Source organism: Lepisma saccharinum, chromosome 7 (assembly GCF_977018435.1).
Source record: "Lepisma saccharinum chromosome 7, izLepSacc3.1, whole genome shotgun sequence".
Classification (NCBI taxonomy): Eukaryota; Metazoa; Arthropoda; class Insecta; order Zygentoma; family Lepismatidae; genus Lepisma; species Lepisma saccharinum.
The window spans coordinates 93805815-93832386 of NC_139235.1; the positions used below are offsets into that span (position 1 = coordinate 93805815).

The 26572-nt window shown below is 37.5% G+C and overlaps 1 protein-coding gene across 1 annotated transcript in view; it reads right to left on the minus strand.

Moving 5' to 3' along the window:
- The window catches only part of LOC145990033 (beta-glucuronidase-like), a 69330-nt gene that overhangs the window by 18959 nt on the left and 23799 nt on the right, over positions 1-26572 (minus strand). Inside the window, exons 6-10 of the mRNA XM_083125660.1 lie at positions 8687-8892; positions 5440-5586; positions 3984-4156; positions 2052-2195; positions 1195-1282 (exon numbers count right to left, since the gene is read on the minus strand). Of these exons, the coding sequence (XP_082981786.1) occupies positions 1195-1282; positions 2052-2195; positions 3984-4156; positions 5440-5586; positions 8687-8892 (758 nt within the window). The remainder of the gene's footprint in view (positions 1-1194; positions 1283-2051; positions 2196-3983; positions 4157-5439; positions 5587-8686; positions 8893-26572) is intronic.

Here is a 26572-nt window from a genome sequence, read left to right on the forward strand (position 1 = left end):
CTTGATCAGTCTTGTCATTCGTAAGCATAGTAAACACAAAACAACATTGAAGTACTTCATGTTTTGTATAGTAAGAACATTATTTTCAGAAAACTATATTTAAACCGCAGGATCAAAAGAAAGAAAAAAATTGAAAAGGAGAAATACTGTGAAGGAAATACAATGGATCCAGAACTGCTTCCTCCCCCCCCCCCAGCTCTTTCTAGCACTAACCATGGGGAAATTTATGCTTTTGCTTACTTATGGTGTCACTGAAAGCCTGCCGTGTTTGTAAACAAGGAGGCTGAAAACAGGCCTCTTATGACCAGACCTTCAAGAGTGTGGGAAAAGCGGTCAAAGGACCTTGGATTCGCAGTCCTGCTGCGATGACACCATTACACTCAACAGGAAACGTAGCAGGACGGCTGGGCACGGGGGTTAGAACTGGGCTCTCCTTTCGATTTCCTAAACTTAGTGAATCTCTTGCTATATTCTAGCTGTTTCATGACGTTGAGTGACTAATTTTGCTCAAATATGAGAGCATTTTGACTTATTTTTTACTTCTTCTCTAAAATATTTAAAAAGCCATTTCTCTTTCTTTATTTTTATTTTGCTTTGTCATTGCCGCATCACCCGATGACCGGATGCTTCGCCTCTGTAAAATAACCATCTGTTTCAATTTGGGCCCCTTAAAAAAGCTAATCCGTAGAGCATAGCTGTCTCCTGCTAAAAGAACCATATATTGTTAATATAAAACAGTGCAATTGTAGGTTCAGTTCTGTACCCGACTCTGAAATTCACCCCTCCCAACAGAAATTTCTGGATCCACCACTGATTGGTGTTTATTAATATCTATATGAACATTAGGCTATACTGTACAGTGATCACTTCCTAGTTATGTAGTTACTAGACAGTAAAAAAATGTCTCATGCTTTGAATTTGGCATAATATGAAGTTGATACTGTGCAACTTTTGTGTTTATTTGACTAACATTTTTCAAATTTTTACAAAGTTCTATTTTCAGAATTATTTCATGACATCTCTACATTTTGTTTTCTCATAAAGTACAGAGAGAAATTTGATAGGGAGAAATTACAACATCTATTTTTACCCTACGTGTGGAATCCAGTTCATATCTCTGCATACAACTGAAAGTATTTACTATTTATCGTTCAAGCAGAAGAAAATAATTGTCTATATTTTAAAGATACTTACTGCTTTGTCCTCCTGAGGGTATCTGCTAATAGCTATTGTAATTGGCCGGGTATCAGGATCAATACTCTTTGTGTAGTTCACTACAGATCTGCATAAAAAATAATGAATAAATATTTTTCATAAATAAAATGCTTCCAACTTTAAGACTGACAAAAATAATTGGTTTTGTGAAGCTCACAAGGTTAGTTTATTTTGTTAGAATTCAGAATATAAGGTCAGTGTTAAGACTAAATTCTACTTCACATGAAGTCTCCTTGGTGACACCAATGGCTTAGTGGTAATGTCGTTGTCTCGTAATGAAGGGGTCCTTGGTTCAGTACCCAGTGGAAGCACATACTGGTCCAGATCCCACTTTAAACTTTAGGTCATCCTGGTTAGCTTTTCTGTGCATAAAATAGACTTAGAGAAACAAACTCAAAACATGAAGTCTACCGTGGATCTTTATTTCAAGCTTTACTTCTTGTAAATCTACATTAACTTCTTCCAAAAAAAAAATCTACTTATTTCACACATAATTTCATTTCAGTCACAGTAATTTATGTTAATTATTATAAATTTGGTGAAGAAACATGATAATTTCAGACTGAAATAGTGTTTTTTTTGAGAGGGCATCACTATTATGGGGGGGGGGAATATGCCTCCTTTGCCCCTCCTTGGAAAAAATGCTGCGGACGTCCATGTTACCACTCAATTTCATCATTAAAAATATACAAAGGTACTGTAAATAGCTAACATAGGGCAAGGGAGCATTCATTTTAAAAATTTTAGAAATGTTTAAAATACACATCTTGTGTGTTATTTCCATGCATACTATGTGCAAAAAAGACAGTTAAATATATGATAAAGCTATATCTTACTTGAAATAAGCATTGGCTTCGTGAAGATGAGAACGAGGCTCATTTGCAATAGACCACATGACAACACTTGGTCTGTTTTTGTCACGATCTATTAATTCCTTCATTGCCTTCTGATGCAGTTTCAGTAAGTTGTTGGTGTAGTTCCTGCAATCACATTTATATAGAACATTTAAAAAATACAGCTAGATCCTACAAACAAGTACATCTGTGTCTGTACAGGTATAGAACTGGAAATTAAGAAAATAAGTCTTACCATGGGTGCATTGGCAGAATGTTAGGGTTCTAATACTCACTGGATGTGCAAAATTTGTGCAGAAATATATTTTTTTTTTTTGTAATATGAATAAGTAATTGCAAAAACTAAACAGAAGAAGTATCGTAACCCAAAACATTGTTGAGAATAACTGTTGTTAAAATTTAGAATAAACTATTACTCATGCTCAACATCAGTATTTAGAATATTTCTAACTTAAGATTAAGGAAAAATTAAAAATATAATACTTTTGTCTAAATAACTAAAGCTGTATTGAAAATTATATTCTATTGCATTATCTTATAATGTCCCCAGGCCCAGATTTATATAAATGGAGTTCCAGGGCTAAAACAAACACACACACACACACATATACATACATATATTAGGACTGAGACAATACCAATGTTGATGTATTGGTATTGGAAAGTATCGGTTGAATTTATTTACCAATACCAGCAGATACTTTTCCAGCATTTTGGTCTTTCGTTGGGTCTGAAAAAAATGCTGTGTGGCACTTTTGTGGAATCTGATTATCCTGAAAATTATGCAAACTTTAAAGTTTTTTTAAATTTTGCACCAGCTTTATGTAAAAAACTGTATTTTGTGATTGCATAACATGTATTTTTTTCAAGAATTACATCAGAATATTTTTTTTTTTTAATTTTTTTTTTTATAAATATTCTGATGTAATTCTTGAATGTTTTAAAGCAAAACTCTTGGTAAATTGATGCATACGTGGTCTGTCTAAAAAAAGTATCTGACTTTATGCCGGGAAATGAAAGTCACTTGCCTGGTTGGGCTCACATCCTAATCCCCTTGAAAGTAGTGCCCTTGGGATTTCACATGCTTATCCCAACGAGCCTGCCATTGCTGGAATCACTCCTGGAATGCCTCTTTTGGAATGTCTCTCAACTCCTTCATCACGTTGACATTTCAACTTTGTCGTCGCGTTGTTCATAATGTCCTTTCAACTGTCAAAGCGGGAGCCTTTCAGTGGAGATTTTAGCTTCAGGGAACAACCAGAAGTCACATGGTCCATCATCATCATCATCTCCAGTTATCACGGTGTTGAGAAACTCTGCATCCCTGTTGACATTCTCCAGCATGTCTTGTGCGACGTCACGTCAAAGTTCTTGCTGTTCCTGTGAAAGTAGCTTGGGCACAATTTTTGCTGCTACCTTGTAACTTCTTCCATGTCATCATCGCCAAATGCCTGTTGAATCTTGCGAATTGTTTCCGTTTTCATCTCCCCGAGCTTCTGGCAAAACTTGATGCAGTATGTCTCCTACATGCATTCCATCATCCTAGCGAACAAGGAAGTGTGACATTACACAGAAACACTACCTCACTTGCAAGCTGTCTCTTATCCACTGATGGGTCCGACTTGTCCAGCAACTTGCACGCACTGTGCAGAGTGTATCCAACCTACCATAGATATTTTCCGAGCGAAAAGAAAAGGTCAGATACTTTTTAGACAGGGCACATATAATTGGATTGGGAATACTTACACACTAATATTAATGCAACTTTTAATTCTTACAAATTTCAAACACCAGTATTGGTGGGAAATGGCAAGTATTTTGGTTCAAACTGCTATCGGGTGAGTGTGTGTGTGTGTGGCCAAACCTCCCTCCCCTCATCTTAGTATAGAAGTTTAAAAAAGGAAAAGAACTTACTCAGTGTTGACGCTAGGACACTCGTCTATAATTACAATTCCCTCCCGATCAGCAAGATCCATAATTTCCTCTGCATATGGGTAGTGAGTAGTTCTGTAGGAGTTCCCACCAATCCATTTGATCAGGTTGTAGTCCTTTATTGCCAGCGGATAGTCAAAACCTTTACCTCTGATCTACAAAAGATATATACTCACATACTCAAAATGCAAATTATTCATCTACTTTTTGTTAATGTATGAGGGATACCAGAGATATCCAAATATCCTTTGTTACCAAATACACTTAATGAAGATTTCTAGAAAAGGGAAATTTGCAGATTATTTTAAATACTTGTGATTGATATTTTAGCTTATTGTTGCCATCTTGGTGGCTAATCGCCTTGAATGGTGAGATTTCAGAATCTTGCCAAGAAGATTCTATGTTAGTGTCTCAACTTGGGCATGGATATTCCTTTGTCAGTGTCATAGAATCTTCATTTACCATTGTCATGATTAGCCAAAAGATTGCAAAATAATGACATAATATAGGAAAATACAATTAGCTTATCATTAATACATAAAATGCTCTAACTTGACAGCATTTTTTAGACATGGCCACTTAGTTTGATGGGGTTATGTCAACCCCTTCCCCTTCACAATTTTCCGAAGAGACACGAAAATATACTAAAATACACTGGCTATTACAAAAGAAGAAATATGAATTTAAAATTTAGGATTCATTAATTCATCAATTTCTACATTCCTACAATGCAAATATGTTGTAAGGATAGTAAATTATGTATCTGATATTGGAGTTTATTTACAAAAGATAAAGCATGCATCTGTGATACTTTCTCTTTATTAAAATAGCATGTTTCAATATCTGATTGCAAGAACACTAATTTCTTATGTGCAAGGATTTTATGGCTAAAATACTTACTATTAGATCTATTAGAGTTCTTATAAAAATCAATTCAGTATTTAAAGAATTCCCACAGAAAGGGTCGAGGTGAAAGACTGAGACTAGAGAAAGAAGCAGTGTTCAGGAAAGAATTCCTCTTCATCACTTACACTTCATCCACTTAAAATGTTATTATTGTTTGCAAGTATTTGTATTTTTATTACCTTTCTGCCACTTATAGCTAATTGATGAGGATGAATGATTAGATGAAATCAATGAGGGGGCATTCATAAAATACAAGCATTGTCAGGCTGGGATTTGAACCCAGGAACTTCAGTGGTGAGATCAAAAGTCAACCACTTAACATGCTTGAGTACTGAGACATTGAAGAACCACTAAATATTTCATCATAATCCACCACCATATTGTCATTGATATTACTTGCTTAAAGTATCAAGTCAAATTTTGATTCTTTGTATAATTTTAAAATAATGCTACAACAACACAGGGTTGATAATAAATATAATAGTAACAAAAGACTATAATATTTGTCTTAATACATATTACATTCACTTACATCAGAATCTTCATGTTTTCCAAACCCTCTGAAATAAAATGGCTTCTTATTGATGAAGAAACTCTTGTCAGTCCATTCAACCTTCCTTATTCCAACTGGAAGCCTGAAAGTGTCTTCCTCATTGGTTATTGCAGAAAACAGTCTAACCTATCAAATACAATTGATGACATAATTTAAATTTGTGCCAAAACCTTACACAGATATAAATACAATTTTATTATATCATTGCAGTGTTACTTGAGGGATGAGGAGCTTTTACACTGCACATCATGCAATTCTTCATTTTAATAATCAAACTGAAAAACAAAAACAAGAAAACATGATCCTCTCTATTCTCTAACCTGTCTATGATTCTGTGTAGTGTATTAAAGAATTTTTGTGTGGAGCAATCATTTTTTTTTTATTTGTCTCCTAACGAACTTGGACCACAGACAAATTTGCTAATGTGCTAATCACTACTTCTGAACAATTTAATTTGTTTGTATTTTGCTGTTCATGTATTATCAAGAAAATTAGTAAATGTGAAAAAATCGTTAAAAGAAAGGAAACTTTCAGTTGTTTTTTAGACTGTCCATGAAGTGAAAGCTGGCAGAGTTTTGTAAGGTAAGCAAGTAATGTTTGAATTGTACTCTCTAGAATATACAAGGTGCAGTTACTGGGAAAACATTAAAATATCTTGTTGGTAGAACTGAAAGAGGCACCCTTGGTAAGAACACAAATAGTCATGAATCACTAGAATGGGAATTAAGAGACATTGGATTCCGTGAACTTTCTTCTTACAAGAAAAGCTATCACTAGCAAAACAGAATTAGCATTTATCATTGCCAAGGATTAATTATCCCCACCTAACCCCCATTTCATCTGCATCACGAAGTTTGACTTACAAAAATATACAATTTGCAAAACTGTTCATGAAACAAATAACATGTTTCATAAGATGTCAGTGCAAGTTGCAATACCTGTGGCTGTTGGTTAGTGAGTAGCTAGTTAATGTTTATTAAACGTGCATAAATAGGGAACGATTTAGAAACTTGTGCAGGTGTTTTTTATCTACATCTCATTTTGCCAGTCGGTGTGCAGTAGAAGAGTGATCGTTAGTGCAAAATGGAAGTTCAAGTGCATTGTTTCAGTGCATTGTATCTATTAACGAAGCATTGTTCACTTTTTTTCACTTAGTTTACATACAGATCATTTTTAATGATGAAACTAGAATTAGAGGAAACAGGAACAAGGCAGACTTGCTGTCCAAAAGTCTTGGATCATTTAAAACTTGAATACATTATAATCTAAGATAACGCAAAAAGTATCTACTGTGAGACTTGTTGAGACATGCAAAGAGGTGTTTTACGGATTTTTCATAGATGTTTATCTCATAATGTGCAAAGTAGTGTTCTCAATTTTCTATTTTTTACATTTCTATATATATTATTTTGAGACTGAAGCCAAGAACAAGGCTTGAATTTGCAAGTTGCGATGGGACTAAAACAGACTTTGCAATGCACCCCCTCTCCGCCATTATCTCAATGCCACTATGTTAAATCATAGAAGCATGGACGTCCGGAAGGGGGGGCCGCGCCCCCCTGCCTGGAAAATGAATGTCCACCAGAAAATTATATATTTCACACATAATTTCATTTCATCCACAGTAATTTATGTTAATTATTATAAATACGTTGAAAGAACATGATATTTTCAGACTGAAATAGAGTTTTTTGAGGGGTATCACTATTATGGGGGAAAATATGCCTCCTTTGCCCCCCCCCCCTGGAAAAACATTACCTTGCTTGCCTCTCCCTGTAAAAAATCCTGCAGACTTCCATGCATAAGAGCATCTATTTCAAGGCTCAAGCAAACAAGTCCTAATGTCCCCCCCCCCCCCTCAGAGCCATATACTCTATGTGATCAGAAGTATCCGGACACCCACCTGAAAATAAAGTACAAGTTTGGGCAACCCTCCGTCGGGAACACTGGCAGTCAATACAGTGTTGGCCCACCCTTAGCCTTGATGACAGCGTTCACTCTCACAGGCATACTTTCAATCAGGTGCCGGAAGGTTTCCTGAGGAATGGCAGCCCATTCCTCGCAGAGTGCCAAAATGAGAAGAGGTATCGATGTGGATCGGTGTGGTCTAGCACGAAGTCGGCATTCCAAAACATCCCAGAGATGTTCTATGGGATTCAAATCAGAACTCTGCACAGGCCAGTCCATTAGTGAGACGTTGTTGTCGTCAAACTACTCCCCCACAAGCCCTGCAGTATGGACGGGTGCTCGGTCGTGTTGAAAGACACAATGGTCATCCCCGAATTGGTCTTCGACGTTAGGCAGCATGAAAGCTGTTAAAATGTCAATGTAAGCTTGTGCCGTGACATTGCCATGTAAAGCAACAAGGGAGCCAAACCCCCTCCAGGAGAAACATGACCACACTGTAACCCCGCCACCTCCGAATTTCAGTGTCGGCACTACACAGGCTGGTAGATGTTGTTCACCAGGCATTCCCCACACCCACACCCTACCATCGGATCGCCACATTGTGTACTGTGATTCATCACTCCACACAACGGTTTTCCACTGTTCTATGGTCCAGTTTCGACGCTCCTTGTACCACACGAGGCGGCGTTTGGCATTTGACTGTGTGATATTTGACTTATGGGCAGCTGCTCGGCCATGGAAACCGAGTTGCCGCACCTTACGCCAAACAGTAATGGTTCTTGGAGTAGATAATGATACAGTTCGGATTTCCTGTGTGATGGTGGCGATGGATGATTGACGATAATGCTGTATGACCCTCTTCAACACTCGATGGTCTCTGGAGGTCAACATGGGAGGTTGGCCTGCACGCTTTTGGGTTGTACACATCCCTTCACTATAACATCTGAAACAGTGGACAGAGGGATGTTTAGGAGGGTGGAAATCTCTCACACAGACTTCCTACACAAGTCGCACCCAACCAACTGACCATGTTGAAAGTCTGTGAGTTCCTCAGACCATCCCATACTGCTGTCCCACACTGTCTGCAGACTACTGAGTTCGTTGACTATGTGTTCCACGCGGTAGATGGCAGTACTGTCTCGCCCTCTATGATAAACAGACGTTTCGCGGTGTGTCCGGATACTTTTGACCACATAGAGTAGTTGATGATTGAGTGGCATCCAGTTTTGCTTTTCTTTTACTTCTCTGCATTATTTTACAATGATGATTATCATACACATGTTGTAAGGGTTGAACAAGACATTGCATTACAACTTACCTCAAGCGTGTAGAGGTATCCTGGTTCAGGATGCATTAAATATGGCCACCAAAACTTGGCATCAGGAATTTCCATAATTCCCTCCAGTCCCTTCTGATCCGAAATCACATTCTCGTCCTCCTTGTTTAGCAGGGAGACATGACACAAGGGGGATACCCTGCTTGCATTTGTCACATCTTTGTAAGTTATTTGGTACCTTATGTAACCTGCAAATACAACAAAGGTTTCGGACTTTCAGGTTCTGTCACTAGTAGTGTTGAATGATATGTATCACGATATTGACAAATATAATCTAAGCAATATCGAATACATGATATTTAACATAACAGGAATATGTATCGTGGCCAGTGGTGCTCGCGCTTCTCAAAACACATGGGGCAATGATTGTCATACCACTCACCCACTCCATTTTGGAAAGTTGTTGTTGGAGACAGCTGCTTTTAGTTGTTTTTAACCACATAAATATAGTTCCATTTACCATCAATTCAGTTGTTATTGAATGCTTTGTTAATATGATCCGATAAATACTTTTTTAAAAAGTTTTCTGAGGGAGAAACCTGGAGCTGCTTTAGGGCTGATCAGACGAAGTCACTTGCAGATAGCAGCTCTATAGCTGTGCTTGGGCTTAACTTTGAGACGGGAAGGGGGAGGGGATTCGAAAAGTCTTGCATCCCATAAGCATAGTGTTCAAGACCATTTTGCGAAATAACTGTTACATTTGGAAAATTGGCCTCCCCGATGGCGTAATGGTGACGTCGTCGCCTTGTAATCAAGAGGTCCTGGGTTCGATACCTGGTGGAGGCGCATAGTGGTTCGGATCCCACTAACTGTAGGTCCAGTCCCGATTATTTTATCTGTGCATGAAGTGGACTTAAAAACAAAAACTTAAAGAAAAAAATTGTAACATCAAAAATTACTCTGCAACTTTGCTCCTCGGGTGCATGAAGTCAACAAAAAAACAACAACTTGTAAATAGACTTGAGAAGTTTCGGGGCGACTGCGACACGGGAGTTTCGCAATGAAGCAACAAGCGACTGAGCGTTCACTTCGGTCTGAAAGCTCCCTAACGGTCAGAATTTGCTGTCCTCCGGAATTCCTGACAGGGAATGTCTCAGATAAGGATGGGGGCCTTCATGTGTCTTGTGTATGGACCCTGTACTGCGAGTGTATATATATGATGATGGTTGGATCTGTACATCAATTTATTGTGAATCTTTGTCTGAAGAAGACCCTGTTAGAGGGTGGAAACGTTACGTTTGTAGTGTAGGGGAAGGTGGGGGAATGGTGCTCAGCGGGCAATGGCGCTCACCCCTCTGTAGTCGTTACGGAGGGTGTTATTGAAGAGTAACCTGTGCTGACATCTAGAACCCAGTACTACGAGGCACCAAACAAAAGGCGGCAAATGTGGAGTTGACTTTTAAGAAGCAGGGTGCGAAAAACGTATTCGTCATATTTTGTTATAAAATGGGGAAGGAAAAAAGTGCGAGGTAAGTAGACGGAACGTTTAAGCTAGAGTCTTGAAAATTTTACAGATATAATAATAGTATCTCCTGTTTATTTCTTAATTATTATAAAATAAACATTTGAGGTTCTTCATGAGACGAGAAACAAAGAACATAATATGGCGCCTATCGGGTAATGACGCTCACGCTGTTTGTGATGGGAACATGAAGGGTGCAAACACGTTTCTCATAATAAGCGTCCCATGTGTGCATTTTTGTGCAAAATTGTGCTCAATTTAATTTGTATCTGCATATTAATAAATATAAGTACTTAAAGATATAGTTTCTGTAGAGTACAAAAATGGTATTGATTTACTATTAGGATGATTACTGAGCGCCATTACCCTACCAATAGGGCAATTGCGCTCACACGCACATTGCTACTTTTTGACGTTTACAGATATAACTATTAACGACAGGGAGCAAAGTGATACGCAGAGATGTACTACAAACATTGCTTTTTCAGGCCCACATTTTCTTTTTGTTTCACTGCGTACAGTTTTTGAGATTTTTAAAATCTCCCTTAGATGGTCGCAATTCCCCCACTTTCCCCTATATTTTTTATACAATAAATTTTCCCTTGGTCAGTGTTTGATTAAACATGAAAACAAGCCTGGCATTGTCACCGATATACAGTCTGTGCAGCAGCACCGCGCATAACGTTAGAGAAGGGTGTGGAAAGCAAGTGGGCGGAGCAAAGCAGTGTGCGTTGCTGTAAACGTCAGATTCTCTCAAATAGCCTAGCTAGCTTAGAATATAAGCCCCCTGCTGTGCGTAGTCATAAACAGGAGGGGGGGAGAAAGTGAGGTAAAATAGAACAGTGTGGAGTGAGAAGGGGAAAGTAGTATAAAAGTATATAGGATAAACCCAACTTACAAGTGTAGAAAAGGCGAGGCTATTTGATTGAACAATCAGATTTGCTTACACTTAAAACAATGCCAAGATGGGGCCTGTACCCCAATTCTTCAGGTGTGATATGCTCTGATTTTTAAGAAATTCTGAATTTCTAGTGTAGAAAAGGCGAGAGCTCAACAGATAGATTTACCCATACTTAAGACAATGGCAAGAGGGGCTTATACCCTAATTTTTCAGGTGTGGAGGTTCGGGTTTATGTCCTCATAAAATATGAAGCCTCCCCTGATGGCAAAATGATAATATTGTTGCCTTGTAAACAAAAGGCTCGGGGTTCGAGTCCTGATAAAATATTTAAGATTGAAGTTGATATAGAGATGAGGTTTTAAACCTGGTGAAGTGTGTTGTACATCAGCAAAACTATCACCAAAACCTAGTTACTGCTGTTGTTTGGGTATAAAAGCACCAGCTCAGCCACTAACTGCTGAACCCAACTGATATTTTTTATTAAGTATAAAGTTTTGAATTGAAGCCCAGAAAATCTTATATAATAAACAACAAGAAAAAATGCCAAAACAAAAATATTGCAATCGGTGTAATAAAAATATATCTAGTTCTCATTGGGCTAGGCATTGCCGTATTTGTAACTCTAAGAAATGCAGAAAAGCCACAAAAATGTGTCCAAGATGCCATAAAATATTAAGCAAGGCATATTACAAATGGCATAAGTGTAATTCTTATGTACAGTCATCAGCATTGCCCTCACAACCATCCACATCTGGTCTGAAAAGGAAGCATGAAACACCTGTTAATGCTTCACCTGCAAAGCAGCCACGCCATGCACCTATCCATAGCAGTTTTAATGCCCAACTTAGGGATTATCGGTTTGTATCAGAGCCAAGATGTGGTATTGAGAATTTTTTGAACAGTAAAAAACCTGATGTGCAGGCAATTCTAAATACACAAAATGGCTCTTATAAGCTGTCCCTCAAATTGTATACTCAATATAAGAAACCAAATGGCACAAAATTTACACAACCCCACATAACAGAAACTGTACCGGTTTATTCAAATACAAATTCGGACAAAATAATAAGCAGGTTGATAGATCAATTGAATATGAAACACTCTGAATTTGCGGCAAAAGAGTCAGGATGGAGCCTATGCGGTTCATCACACAAGTTATATGTTAATATTTCTGAATTCAACCCATTACAAGGTTCTACATATCTGCCATTACCTGCCAATATCAAAAACAAAAGAGCCGTGGTCAATATTGAAAATACCGACCAGAAATGCTTTTTGTGGTGTATTTTAGCTGCTTTGTATCCAGTTTCAAGGCATCCTGAGAGAATAACTTATTACAAACAACATGAACATCTTTTTGACGATGCAATGGAGGGTTTGGAATATCCAATGTCTGTTCAGAATATTGATAAATTTGAAAAAAAGGCCAGGCACATCAATGGCAAACAATTATCTATTAATGTATTTATTTGTTCCACTGGCAATTGCTTGATAGCACCTCTCAGAATCAGTACACTTGATGATGATTCTGCTGTTCCGATTGATCTGCTCTTAATTGAAGGGAATAATACATATCATTACACTCTGATACACAGTCTTGAAGCTTTAGTGAGAAAACAACAAGGCAAATCCAATACAATATTCAAGTCGTGCAGAAGATGTTTAACTGAATTTGATGGTAAAAAAATAATAAATGGGGTTCGGGAAGTGAATGCAGAAATTGCTAAAAACAAGTTAATTGAGCATCTGAAATACTGTGGCAACCATAAACCTGTTCATATGGTGATGCCCAATCCAAGTGAAAATTGCAAATTCAAAAAGTATGAAGCCTCGTTGGAACACCCAGTATATATTGTCTGTGATTTTGAATCGAACGTCAAACCTCTTGAATTCTGCAATCCAGATCCTGAAGAATCTTCAAGTACACCATACCAGCTACATGAACCTTCCAGTTTTTGTTATGTGGTTGTACAGGATGGTGTAGCTAGTGAGCCACACTTATACATGGGACCAGATGCCATCAAAGAATTTGCACATAGAATAGAAAATGTGTGCCGTGACATAGCATCTAACATCTTATTAAAATCAAAGCCTATGTTGCCTTTAACAGAGGAAGAGATTGAAGATTTCAACAATGCAGAAAAATGCCCGGTATGTGATTCTGAATTTTCAGATATAAATATCAAGGTGAAACACCATTCTCATACAGATGGTAAATTCTTAATGGCCCTGTGTAATAGCTGCAATATTAAGATCAAGAGACCAAGATTTATCCCCATATTTTGCCATGGAGCATCCAATTATGATTTCCATCATCTGATCAGGTACGAGGGGTTTGACAAGCAGAATTTAAATATTTTAGCTGAAAATGATGAGAAATATATATCTATTAGCAAGATAATTAAAGTTGATGGTGTTCCTATTCACATAAGATTTCTTGATTCTTACAGATTTTTATCTGCTAGCCTGGCCACACTGGCCACTCAATTACCTGATGATCAATTCAAAATCACACGTGCATTGTTTCCAAATCAGGACCTGAAATTAATTAGGCGGAAGGGTGTATATCCATATGACTATGTTACAGATTTTTCTAAATTTGATGAGTGTTCCCTGCCACCACAAGAAGAGTTTTACAGCAAAATCAGAGGATCTGGAATCACTGATGAAGATTATCACCATGCTCAGTTGATGTGGAACAATTTAAAATGCAAGACATTTGGTGATTATCACATGGCATATTTGAAACTTGATGTCACCCTCTTAGCTGATATACTGCAGGCATTCAGAAAATCTTCCATGCAAAATTATAGACTGGACCCAGTGTATTTTTACAGTGCTCCGGGCCTAGCATGGGCCGCAATGTTTTTCAACACTAACATGCAATTGGATCTGATCCAAGATCAAGATATGTATCTGTTTATGGAGAAATGTATAAGAGGAGGCATGGTGCAATGTTCCCAGAGATATGCCAGAGCAAATAACAAGCATATTATGCTGCCTGATTATGATCCAGCACGGCCATCAAATTTTATACTGTATGTAGATGCAAACAGCCTCTATGGTTATGCCATGATGAAAAAACTGCCATATGCAGGGCTTGAGTGGGTTGAAGATTTCAATATTGAAGATCTTAAAGATTTTGATGACAGTAACTATGGCCTGTTCTTAGAGGTTGATCTGACAATTCCAGATAATTTGCACAACATATTTTCTGATCTGCCCCCAATTCCCGAGGTTCAGTGCTCACCTGGCTCTAAACAGAAGAAGCTCATGATGACCCTGGAGCCAAAACAGGATTATGTCATATATTACAAAAACCTCCAGTTCCTGATGAAACATGGTGTTCAAGTGACCAAAGTTGGCAAAGTTTTGAGGTTCAGGCACTCAGAATGGTTGAAACCATACATTGATACAAACACGGAGCTTCGAACATCTGCAAAGAGCCAATTTGATAAGGCCTTGTTTAAATTGATGGTGAATTCTGTCTATGGCAAAACTATTGAAAATGTCAGAAAACATACCGATGTTAAAATAATTACTGACCCCAGCCGGAGCAAAAAATTGGTTGCAAAGCCTAATTTCAATTACAGAAAAATTTATGATGAGCACATGGCACTTTTCAACATGAAGAAAACAAAGATCAAGTTTGATAAACCTATTTATGTAGGGGCTGCGATATTGGAATTGTCCAAATTACATATGTTAACATTGTATTATGATGTGTTGAAACCTTTTTATGGTGATCGTGTAAAATTATTGTACATGGACACGGATAGTTTTATTCTTGATATTCAAACAGAAGATGTTTATCAAGATATGTCACAGCCTGAATTGTTTCAATACTTTGATACCAGTGAACATACAAAGATTCAACCCCACAACAAAAAGGTGCCTGGCAAGTTAAAAGATGAGACATGTGGTGATGTTATTGTGAAATTTGCTGGGTTAAGTGCCAAGATGTACACTTTTGAGACATGTAGTGGCACTGTTGCCAAAAAGGCCAAGGGTATTGGCAAAGTAACTGTTGAAAAAGATCTTCAATTTGAAGATTATGAAAATTGCCTCAAATCCCAGAATTCAATCAAAACATCAGAATCCAGAATCCAGAGTGTGGATCACTTATTGACTTCAAATATTGTAAGAAAAGTGGCCCTGGACCCACATGATGATAAGAGATGTATTTTATCATGTGGCATACATACTTTACCATGGGGTCATTGTGATTTGAGAAGTGGCAAACAATGCCCAATGACAGAGCATGATTTGAAATAAATAAACATGCCCATGAACTTATTTGGGTTCAAAAAACAGGCTATTATGGAGCTGCCGACACCACAACCCTCTTCTGATATGCTGTCTAAACTAAGTGGCTTGTTAATTATTCATCTGAACAGCATACTTACAGATGTTGATGATGAAACAGGCAAAACATTGTACATATTTAACAATAATTTAAATCATTACCAATTACCTGTAGGTGGGCAATTACAATTTATTACAACCCCTGAGGGCAATGTCAAGATTTCAGTAGGGAGAAATATTTATAGAATTAAGCACTCAAACATGGTTTCTGGCACTGTATATACTGTTTCTGCTGGTGACTGCTTATATATTGAGGTCCCTGGATCCTATGACAAGCTTATACCCTTTTTTATAGAATTAAGAATCAGATACTCTATAATAAATAACCATTAAAACAAAAATGCCTAATGATATATTTGGCCATACAAGACATGAAGATCACAGTGATGAGATTCTGATGCTTGATGTAAGAGTCAAGAAATTAAGAAGTGATTTACAAGCTTTACAAACCACACTCAATGCCAGTCTTCAATTAGAAATTACAAATTTGCAATCACAATGCATGGACCCTCTTCTTAAAATTGACTCAGAACTCAAAGTGTTGCTTCAGAAATATACTGATTTGGCAACATTAGATAATTTTCAAAGTTTGGAAGAAGCTGTAGCAGCTCTTCAAGCCAAATTTAAGACCCAGGCCACCAACTCCGAGCAATTGAAACAGCAATTGGAAGAGCAGATAAATAATGTCCAGACACAGCTCCAAACAATTGTCAAAAGCATAAAATCACAAGAAGATTTTGATCTAGTCATTTCCACTCTAAAAGAACAGATTCAATCACTCCAAATACCTAATCTGGATCCTCTGCACAATGCCATAGCCGAGGTTAAAGAAAAAATTGAGACACTTGAAAATTTTATGAACAACTTGCCATCTTCTGATGCTTTGAGTGCAATAACTCGGAGTGTAGCAAATATTAAGCTGCAACTTGAAACATATGAAGATTTTGGAAAAATTCAAAGTACCATAACCCATCTTGAAGGTACAATAGCAGCAGTGCAAAGTGATTTGGCAAATGTACAAGAATCCCGCCTGCCTGGGATTGTAGATACCCTTGTTAGTGTCCAGCAACAGATCACAAAACTTGAAAACCTCAACACTGAATCTGAACTATCACATTTTCATCACTTGATCGATGATATCCAAACAAAACTTGAAATTTTACAACAATCCACACCCACTCAGGCAGATATAGCCCTGCTCCAAAATGCTATGCAAAATGTGGCTGATGCATCTGAATTAAATAATGTGAAATTGGCACTTGAATCTTTGCAAAATACAGTATCAAATCTTCCTACATCACAGGAACTTAAAAATATTAAGAGAGCAGTGAATCGCATATTGAAATCAGAAGATATCAAGAATATCCAGACAGAGATCAAACATCTCACTCAGACAGTGGCCACTCTACCAACCAATCAACATATTAATGAACTGCATGCCCTGTTTGAGGATATCAGAAGACAGGTCCATGATCTTACTGCTCAAAATTCAAAATTGGCAGTTGTTGAAAATTTACAGCAAATTGTAGCTAATATCAAGCAACAGCTAGGGACCATGGAATCCAATCAAGCAAATGCTCTCTCTGTTTTTGCCACCCAGCTTCAAGAGATTGTGCAACAATACAAGAAACTTGTTGTGGACATAAAAATCAAGCCAGGCCACGATGATGTTGTTAGGACCATCAATGAGCATCTTGAATCTGTAACAAGCAGATTGCTTACAGCAGAAAAAGAAATAACTGGCATAATCGAGAATCCAAAACATACAGTAATTCTTGAATTGTACAGCATCCCCAACAAAGAATATGATTCACCATTTACACCAGGTGGCAAAATATATATGCTGTCCCCTGCTCAATTTTATTACCAGTTTTTTGTTGGGGGCACACTGAGACCAATCAAGATCAAATATTGGCATCAGCCACAGGCACACCACTACCCTACCTTATCAATAACAAATGCTGATAACAAAGTGAAAATCACCAGTGTAGAGTTAGAGGATTTTACAGACCCCAATACATTAGAAACAGCCTATGCTGAAGATGATGGCTCTCTGGAATTTAAAATACAAATAGGGGACAAATTATATTTAGAAAATCCTGCAGTCTCAGCTGCTGAACACCCCATAGTTGCAATATTCTTGTTTTCATATTATGTCTAGAGAAATTATTGTTGATGAACTACACAGACAAGCCCGACATAATTTTAAGAGACTGCCAGTAGTCACAAAGGGCATAGATGATTTATGGCAGAGCGACTTGATTGAGTTGTCAAGTGGAAAGTTGAAAAACTTAGACAAAATCAACAAGGGCTACAAGTATCTACTCACTGTAATAGATACATTTTCAAAATTTGCCTGGGCTCTGCCACTCAAATCCAAGACTGGAAAATGTGTTACAGAAGCCATCAGGACAATCATCAATCATTCAGGAAGATCACCGCGCTATTTGCAAACAGATAATGGCAAAGAATTTTATAATTCAGTGTTTCAACAATTTATTAAAAGCCAGGCAATAAAACATTACTCGAGTTACAGTGATCTCAAAGCCTCAATTGTAGAGAGATTCAACAGAACCCTAAAAAATCTTATGTATAAACAATTTACACTTCAAGGTAATTATAAATGGATTAATATTCTTCCAGAACTTCTACATAAATATAACAACTCTGTCCATTCCACAATCAACATGAAACCCTCTGAAGTAACTTCATCTGATGAGCAAAATTTGATCAGGACTGTTTATTATCCTAGATACCAGCCAACAACAAGAAGGGCCAAATACAGGGTGGGTGATCAAGTAAGAATCAGCAAATATAAGCACTTATTCAAAAGAGGCTTTACAAGAAACTGGAGCACAGAATTATTTACAGTGGTTCAAGTTAAACCCGGGACCCTTAACACATATATAATAAAAGATCATCGAGGAGAAATTCTCAAAGGCAGATTCTATGAACAAGAGCTCAGCAAAACTAAACAGCCTGACACTTATCTCATAGAAAAAATCATCCGCAGAAAAGGCAACAAGTTATTTGTCAAATGGCTGGGTCATCCGGAAAACAGCTGGATCGATGCAGACAAAGTGATAATATGAGCACCTGGGATGTTATAAAGAGGCTGCCAGAACCTGAACAGCAGAATAAGAGAAATGGCAACTTGCTGCCTGAAAATATTAGGTGTCTTATTGTTGGGCCATCTGCTTGTGGTAAAACTACACTAATGGTTGATAATTTTTTATTGGCACCCAACTGGTTAGACTGGAAAAACAGGCACTTGTATGTCTTCTCTAAGAGCTTGGAACAATTAAAATATCAGCAGCTGATGAAGCTATATGATGGATTGGATATTGCCACTTTTGAACCAGATGTTAAGCCACTTCATGAATGTCTCGATAATTCTGTTGTTGTGTTTGATGACATTATACTGGATAATCAAAACAAGGTTAGAAATTTCTTTACACAGGGGCGGCACAAAAACATTGATTGCTTCTACCTGGCACAGACTTTTTCAAAAATTCCGAAGCAACTGATCCGAGACAACAGCAATTTTATATGTGTGTTTCATCAAGATCATACCAACCTCAAACACATACATGATGAATATGTAGGTGGGGACTTGAGCTACAATGATTTTTCTAAATTTTGCAGCAAGTGCTGGAACCAGGACAGTTATGGGTTTGTCACAATTGATATGACAAGAACACCCAGTAGCGGCAAATACAGAAGTAAAATCAACGATTTTCTAGACGTTGAGACGTATATAAATAACCATGAAAAGGCCAATCATTGATGATCTTAAGTTAAGAGATTATCTTGTAAAAAGATTCAAGGGATGGAAATCAGAGAACCGGGGAATTTATGAAAAACACAAACAAACAGAACAGCCTGTAATTGATGCTATTAATAATTTAGGTAAGAATATCAAAACTGTTACAGAGCAAAATCAAGATTTGATCACAGAGCTTGTACCTGTAGCTGCAAGGAACATATTAGATTATCCATTCACCCCACTTTCCAGTATTCATACACCTAGTCCTATTGCTCCTAGAAGAATTGAAGCTACACAGGATCCTATTGAATTGGGTCTTCTTGCTCAAAAATATTTAAGCACACCTAAAGACAACAAAGATGAGGTTTTTGGCTTATATGCTGACACAGAGCTTGATGGGAGCATCATTCATAGAATTGGCAATTTCAGAGTAACATTTATGGGAGATGATATAATTGTATATTCAGAATCTCGTCTCGGAGAAAAAGGTGCTTTTGTTAAGTACACCGGCACACCTGGATTGTGGGAATTGATGACTAGGAAAAGGCCTGGCAGCTATACAGAGCAAGATTATGAGGATTACAAAGAAATATTAATAAAATCAGATGCTCTATACCAGAACAATGATCCCACACAAAAAAGAGTCAAGTCGAGCAGTGGGGCAAAATACAATAATTTAATCAAGCCCATATGGTCACAGATCAAGACTGGCAGTGGAATCAAACAATACAACACCCTGCCTAAAGAATTTGTGTGGGTTGATGATGTCAGGAAACTTGTAGATAGGTTATTGGTGATAGCTGGGGAGGAAAATGCTGGGAACCACAATTTTTACAATGAAAAGGTTGGAATTATGGACATGATAAGCACAAAATTGTCTAATTTTATAGTGAATGACCCTAAGGGGATTGGATATCTCATAAAAATTATTAATACTCTACCACCTAAATTTTGGAATATTTCTGAGGGTCGGGGGCTTGTTAATGACATTATAAACAAGCTGCCATTTGAACTACACATTCCAGGCTATCAGTATTGTGGTCCCGGTACAAAATTGGATCATAGATTAAACAGAGGAGATCCTGGTGTTAATCCCCTAGATGCTGCTTGTAGAGACCATGACATAGCATACAACACACATACTGATCTTGACAAGAGACATGTTGCAGACAAGAAATTAGAAGAGGCTGCATTTGGCAGATTTGTAAGCAAAGATGCTTCTTTGAGTGAAAAAATAGCAGCATTGGGAACCACCATAGCTATGAGCACCAAACAAAAACTGGGGTGGGGGTTGTAAATATGTATATAATAAACCTACAATGAAGGCCAAGGGTGTTATGTATCAAATACCTTATGCAGGTCTCAAATCTCTTAAAACTATTGACAGTCTTTTGACCAAAAAGCAGCGCAAGAAAAAAAGCTCTTGTATTGCCAAGGGACATGGTATGAAATTGTTGCTTAGTACCCCCCAATTAAAAAAATTACAGCAATCAAGAAAAAAATCACATGTGGGGGGTTTCATATTTACTATCCCTGCCATCTTAGCAGCACTGGGGGCTGTGGGGAGCTTGGCTGGGGGATCAGCTGCCATAGCAAAAACAGTAATAGATGCCAAGAAAAATAGGGCAGAATTAGATGAGCAGAGGCGCCATAACCTGGCCATGGAGAAACAGGGCAAAGGTGTTAAGAGAGCCATGAATAAGTTTAAAAAAAACAAGAGCCGCTTACAAACCAAGATATTGAAGCTTTAATCAAGCCACTGGGCATCAAAAATTTTAGAGGTGTTTACATGTCTGATTCTTTACCAGAACAACCACTCAACAAAGAGTGTGGCATTGTTAATTTGGATGAGTACAAAAATCAGGGCACTCACTGGATTTGTTATCTTAAATATTTAAACAATGAGGCATTTGTGTTTGATTCATTTGGAGGTGTTCCTCCTGAAAATTTAGTAAAATATCTAAAATCAGCTAATCTTTATTACAATAATGCCCGTGTTCAGAACTTCAAAGATGTTAATTGTGGACATTTGTGTTTATCTGTTCTTAGATATATGTCTCAAATAAATAAACCATCAATTGAAAATTTTCAAAAAGCCTTGTGGTATCTGAAACATCATGGGGGTATTCCATCTCACCAGCCAAAATTCAATATTGAAACTCAAATTGCATGATGACATAGTGTATCCCAAAACAATAGCTCTCAGAGCATTTTATGGCATGTACTTGATACCTAATATTACACACCACAACAACAAAATTGCAGTAGGGGATCAAAAAATTGTCATCACTCCAGGGCAATATAATCTGTCCACTTTAAATGCTCAATTACCCAGAGGTGTAGTGTTAAGTCAAAATTCTGTCACTCACAGAGTAGAGATTGTATCTGCTACAGAAACAGTGGATCTGGGTACTATAGGAGAGCTGTTAGGATTTGAGAACAACACAAAACTTGAAGCGACCATCAAACACACTGCTATGAATATACCTAAATTCTTAGCCATAGAGACTCTGAATATTCACTGTAATGTGGCTGAGGGTATGATCACCAAATCAAATGGCATAGGCACTCACAAACAAACCGGCATCATTGCAACATTCAAACCTAATTCTGAATTCATGGAGCCAATCATCTACAATCCATCCCCAACATTATATTTTCCTGTATGCCATAATAGAATAGATTACATTGAATTGATGGTCACTAATGAAAAAGAAGAATTAGTTGATTTTGCTGGAGCCACAACAACTGCTATCATAGAGATTAATATTTAAATAAAAATACATACAATGGAAAATATTGAGAGTTATGAGCTACAATCATTCCCCCCAAACAGGAGGACATTTGCAAATTTAAATCAACCCAACACAGAAATTGAGGTTGATCTTGATGTAGGGGATGGATTTATACACCCCCACAGAGCAGATCTATACATCAAATTTGATGTTGTAAAGCTCGATGGAACAGATTATCCGGCAAATTCAAATATAAGATTGGTAGATAATTTTGTGCCGCATCTGTTCTCTGAAATTGAGATCAGAAAACATGGCATTGTTATAAACAGAGTGGATTATCCCGGCATTACCTCCACAGCTTTGGCCACACTAAAATTATCCAAAACCGAGGCTTCTTACTACAGAATCGGTGGATTTGAGGCTGGTGATAAAATATTAACCAAGAGCCACACTGTGCTGTTCCCCATGCGCCTGTTGCCAGGATTCTTCTCGGATTACAAAGAAATTATGTGGAAAGGCGGGTTATGAATTACATTTAGAAGAGCTGCCAATGATAATAATGCTTTGATGAGATACAGCACATTAAACTCTACAGGGGAAGCTCTGCCTAATACCTTACCTGATGCAGGCAAGTGCCTTATTCAGACTATGGAGCTAAGAATCCCTGTTGTTGAATATGAGGCCAGTTACGCTCTTAAACACAAAGCAGATATAGTAAAAAATCCACAGATTCCTCTGCAATTTTACACATATCAATCTGTACAGAAGCCCGCATCTGGCACATATTATGAGTTTGATGCTACAAACTCATTCTCCAGCATTCAATTTGACATGCCTGATTTTGTGGTGGTATTGTTTCAGACTGGAAGACACAACAATCAGGAAAAAAATTCAAGTAAATTTGATAGCTGCAACATCAAGAATATATATCTTAAAAATGGCAGAAATGAGGTATTCCCTAGAGAAAATTACAATTTAGACATGTCCAAGGATGATTTCCTCAAATTATATGAGGCTTTTTCGGCTTTCAAGCGTGTCACTACTGGCAGTACTGATATGTATTACTCACCAGATGAATTCAAAACACAGAGACCCATGTTTGTAATCAACACTTCAAAAAGGAAACAAGTTGTGGTTAATGACAGGACAAACATTAAAATTATCTGTGAATTCCACGAGGCTTTACCAGATGACACCATATGTAGCGTCATTCTCATAGGGGAAAAATCATATGTTTATGATGTAAGAAATGAGAGAGTCACGGAGCAATTCTAGAGGTCCGATTCAAACACAGAAACCCCTTGATTACAAAGCAATAATACCAACACTTTGCTGTCAGAGAGGTCCCAGACACTCTACCAGCTTTGAAACCTCAACTGTATTATCAGCTAGCAGTGAATATCTTATGTGTGGGCAGTTGTATATATTTCAATCTTTTATCAGGACTCGAACCCAAAGCCCCTGATTACAATGCAACAATATTAACACTTCTCAATATGGAATATGCCCACATTTTACTGGGTTCTGAGACCCTTATACAGACAAAATTGGATTTTGAACTGCCATAATATTTTCTAAGTCTTTGCCTAGGCTCATATTATCAGAATAGAATTGCTTTCAGCATGAAGGGGGTGCAGTTCATTGCCACTGTGTGAAAATATGTATTTTTATCTCAATAATCTTTGTTACACTTTTACATGTCTGCAACATGTTACACTTTTTCCCCCTGTCGCACAGAAAGATTAATGCCCCCTTCAGTGAATCGTACAGAAAAATCATTAATGCTCCCTTCTAGCGTGTAGATTTTATCTCTTGCGTGCCGGCAGGACATGGAGGCAATTAATTATGCCTACCCACTATTCTTCTATTGTATTGAGCAAGTGGTTATAAAACATGAGAAAATAAGAAAATTGAGAAATTCAGTTTTTGTACAATATATTGTTGTAAAACATTGTTTTACCAGGGTTTCAGATTTGGGGGCTATCAACTAGCAGTAATTATTCTCAAAATCTCACTTGTGGACATATTATTTTGCCACATGTATTTCAATCTTAAATATTTTATCAGGACTCGAACCCCGAGCCTTTTGTTTACAAGGCAACAATATTATCATTTTGCCATCAGGGGAGGCTTCATATTTTATGAGGACTTAAACCCGAACCTCCACACCTGAAAAATTAGGGTATAAGCCCCTCTTGCCATTGTCTTAAGTATGGGTAAATCTATCTGTTGAGCTCTCGCCTTTTCTACACTAGAAATTCAGAATTTCTTAAAAATCAGAGCATATCACACCTGAAGAATTGGGGTACAGGCCCCATCTTGGCATTGTTTTAAGTGTAAGCAAATCTGATTGTTCAATCAAATAGCCTCGCCTTTTCTACACTTGTAAGTTGGGTTTATCCTATATACTTTTATACTACTGGGGAAGAAAGAGATAAATAAGTCAAGTCAAACTCACACTTGGCGTTTACAAACAAATACGGGTACAGCGCTTACTTTACCCAGTTGCTGGATCTTGCGGATGCAATCTTAGAACACATTAGATCTTCTCTAGTTTTATTTCCGCAACAGTATTTTCGTCTTTCCACAGGAAGAGAAGTGAATGACTTCCTGCCAAAGTAACCAGATTACCTACATCTCATTTCCATATTCAGAAAGGAAGTGCGCTTTCGAAATCCACTACCTGTTATCAGGGAGGAAATTTTCCGGAAGAAAAATCTACCACAATATTGACAGACAGATAATCTCGGAGTCGCATTCTGAGTTTCATTTCGATTTATAAATCATTGGGGTCGGAAAGACCTCCACCTTGCGCCAGAACTTGCCATCTAGTCTTTCAGGAACAAACTCTGATTCGTAAACATATCGCAACCGTTTCTCGGGTATTCATCTGGTCTAAATAAATTGTAAGGCACGAACCACACTGACCTCTTAGGTTTCTCAGTATTGTGTGGTCTCTTCGAAAAGTCCGTTAGACTTCTTTCTCGAATAGGTTAAGATCTGGCGAGTGTGGAGGCCGTGTACGAAGTCCCCGAAACCACTTTGGGACAATCTCTGCTGTATAGCACGGGATATTTTCCTGCTAGAAGCTACACGGTTCCGCCAAACTATAAAACACAATGAGCTACGGTGTTGTTACGTGACCGGTAAGAAACCCTCGGCGAGTCTCCCCCCCCCCCCCCAAATTAAAAGGACCTTCAAACAGTATAGAAGTTGGCAAGTTCCTGTAAAGAAAAGAGCAATAATTTCATATTCCGCACACAAAATTCCCTGTCTTAAACTTGTTTCTGTGCATGCAAAATAAAAATTAATATGAAAGATCGTTGATACTGTAAAAGAAGCAATGATCAATTAATCGAACGCTTCTTATTATTTGTGGAGTGTCTAACTTTTTGATCAATAATAAATTAACATAATATCAAGAATGCATACAGTAAATTGCAAAATGATCAGCATAGAGTAAACGCGCTGTTTTGTTTCACTGCGCTCTTATCGCATTGCATGGTTGCCAGGAGTAGGTAAGTAACACTTTTTTCACCATAATTTTCATTTTCTTTTTTTCCTGTTTCCAGTATTTCCATGTCATAGACCATCACTAAACACACCTTTTGTTGCCTTCAAACATCAACAGTGTTGCCACTGTACCTCACAATTTTTATAAAACACCCATATGGACCAGTACGCCTTTACGAGGCATTTCAGGATTGGCTATACGCGAAAACGATCGGTTTTCTTCTCTGAACTATAGATGGCGAAATAGTCCACCTACCCAAGGTGGAAATTGACGTCCAAATTTCCGTACGAATGTTTGACATGCAATTTTCCAGGCTTTGTGGAAAAATAAATTTACACTTTCACTTACATTTGGCAACACTGCATGAACAACACTACACCCCGTTTGTTGTTTCTATGTTTAAAAATATCTACTTGGACAGGACTAACATTTGGTGTAGCTATGACTTATGTATGTACAGGTTTCGGTTACAAAGTAACGCCACTCTTAATTCCCAGTTGCGCCGTTAGTGGGGCACCCTGTTGTATGTATGTATGTACTCAAACGGTGTCGTCCTGGTCGTTAAATTTCAGTTTCATTTTTTACTCGCAAAATCAAGTTCGACGACATCTTAGGTATTGGAAACGCTGAGAAACTATTTACACACTGCCCTTTCTGCAGGGATAGTTTGATTGCAGGAAGTTATTGATGTACTACTGTGAAAGTAGTAAGAAAAGTAAGTCACAATCAGGCACATATCTAGAAATGTGTTTCGGCGGGAGGGGGGGGGGGTCAGAACCAAGTGTGTTAGGAATAATAATAATCATAATAATAATAATGTTTATATTAAAATAATTATAAATCAAATTAATACTAATTACAATACATAAATTAATATTATTACACCATTATACATTAGACTGTATAAGAATAGAGATATAAGAGTGCATATTCATTACGTAGCTTACCTGTAGTTAAGATCGGAATAATTTACATAAAAATAAGTGCGCTGGCAAATGAAATTAATGTCAAATAGATGAATAATTGAATATTTACCGAATAAGAAAAATTTATGTTACGTGTAGTTGGAGAAAAGTAAGTTTCTGATTAAAATTTTATGCATATTATTTTGAGTAGTAGTGTACA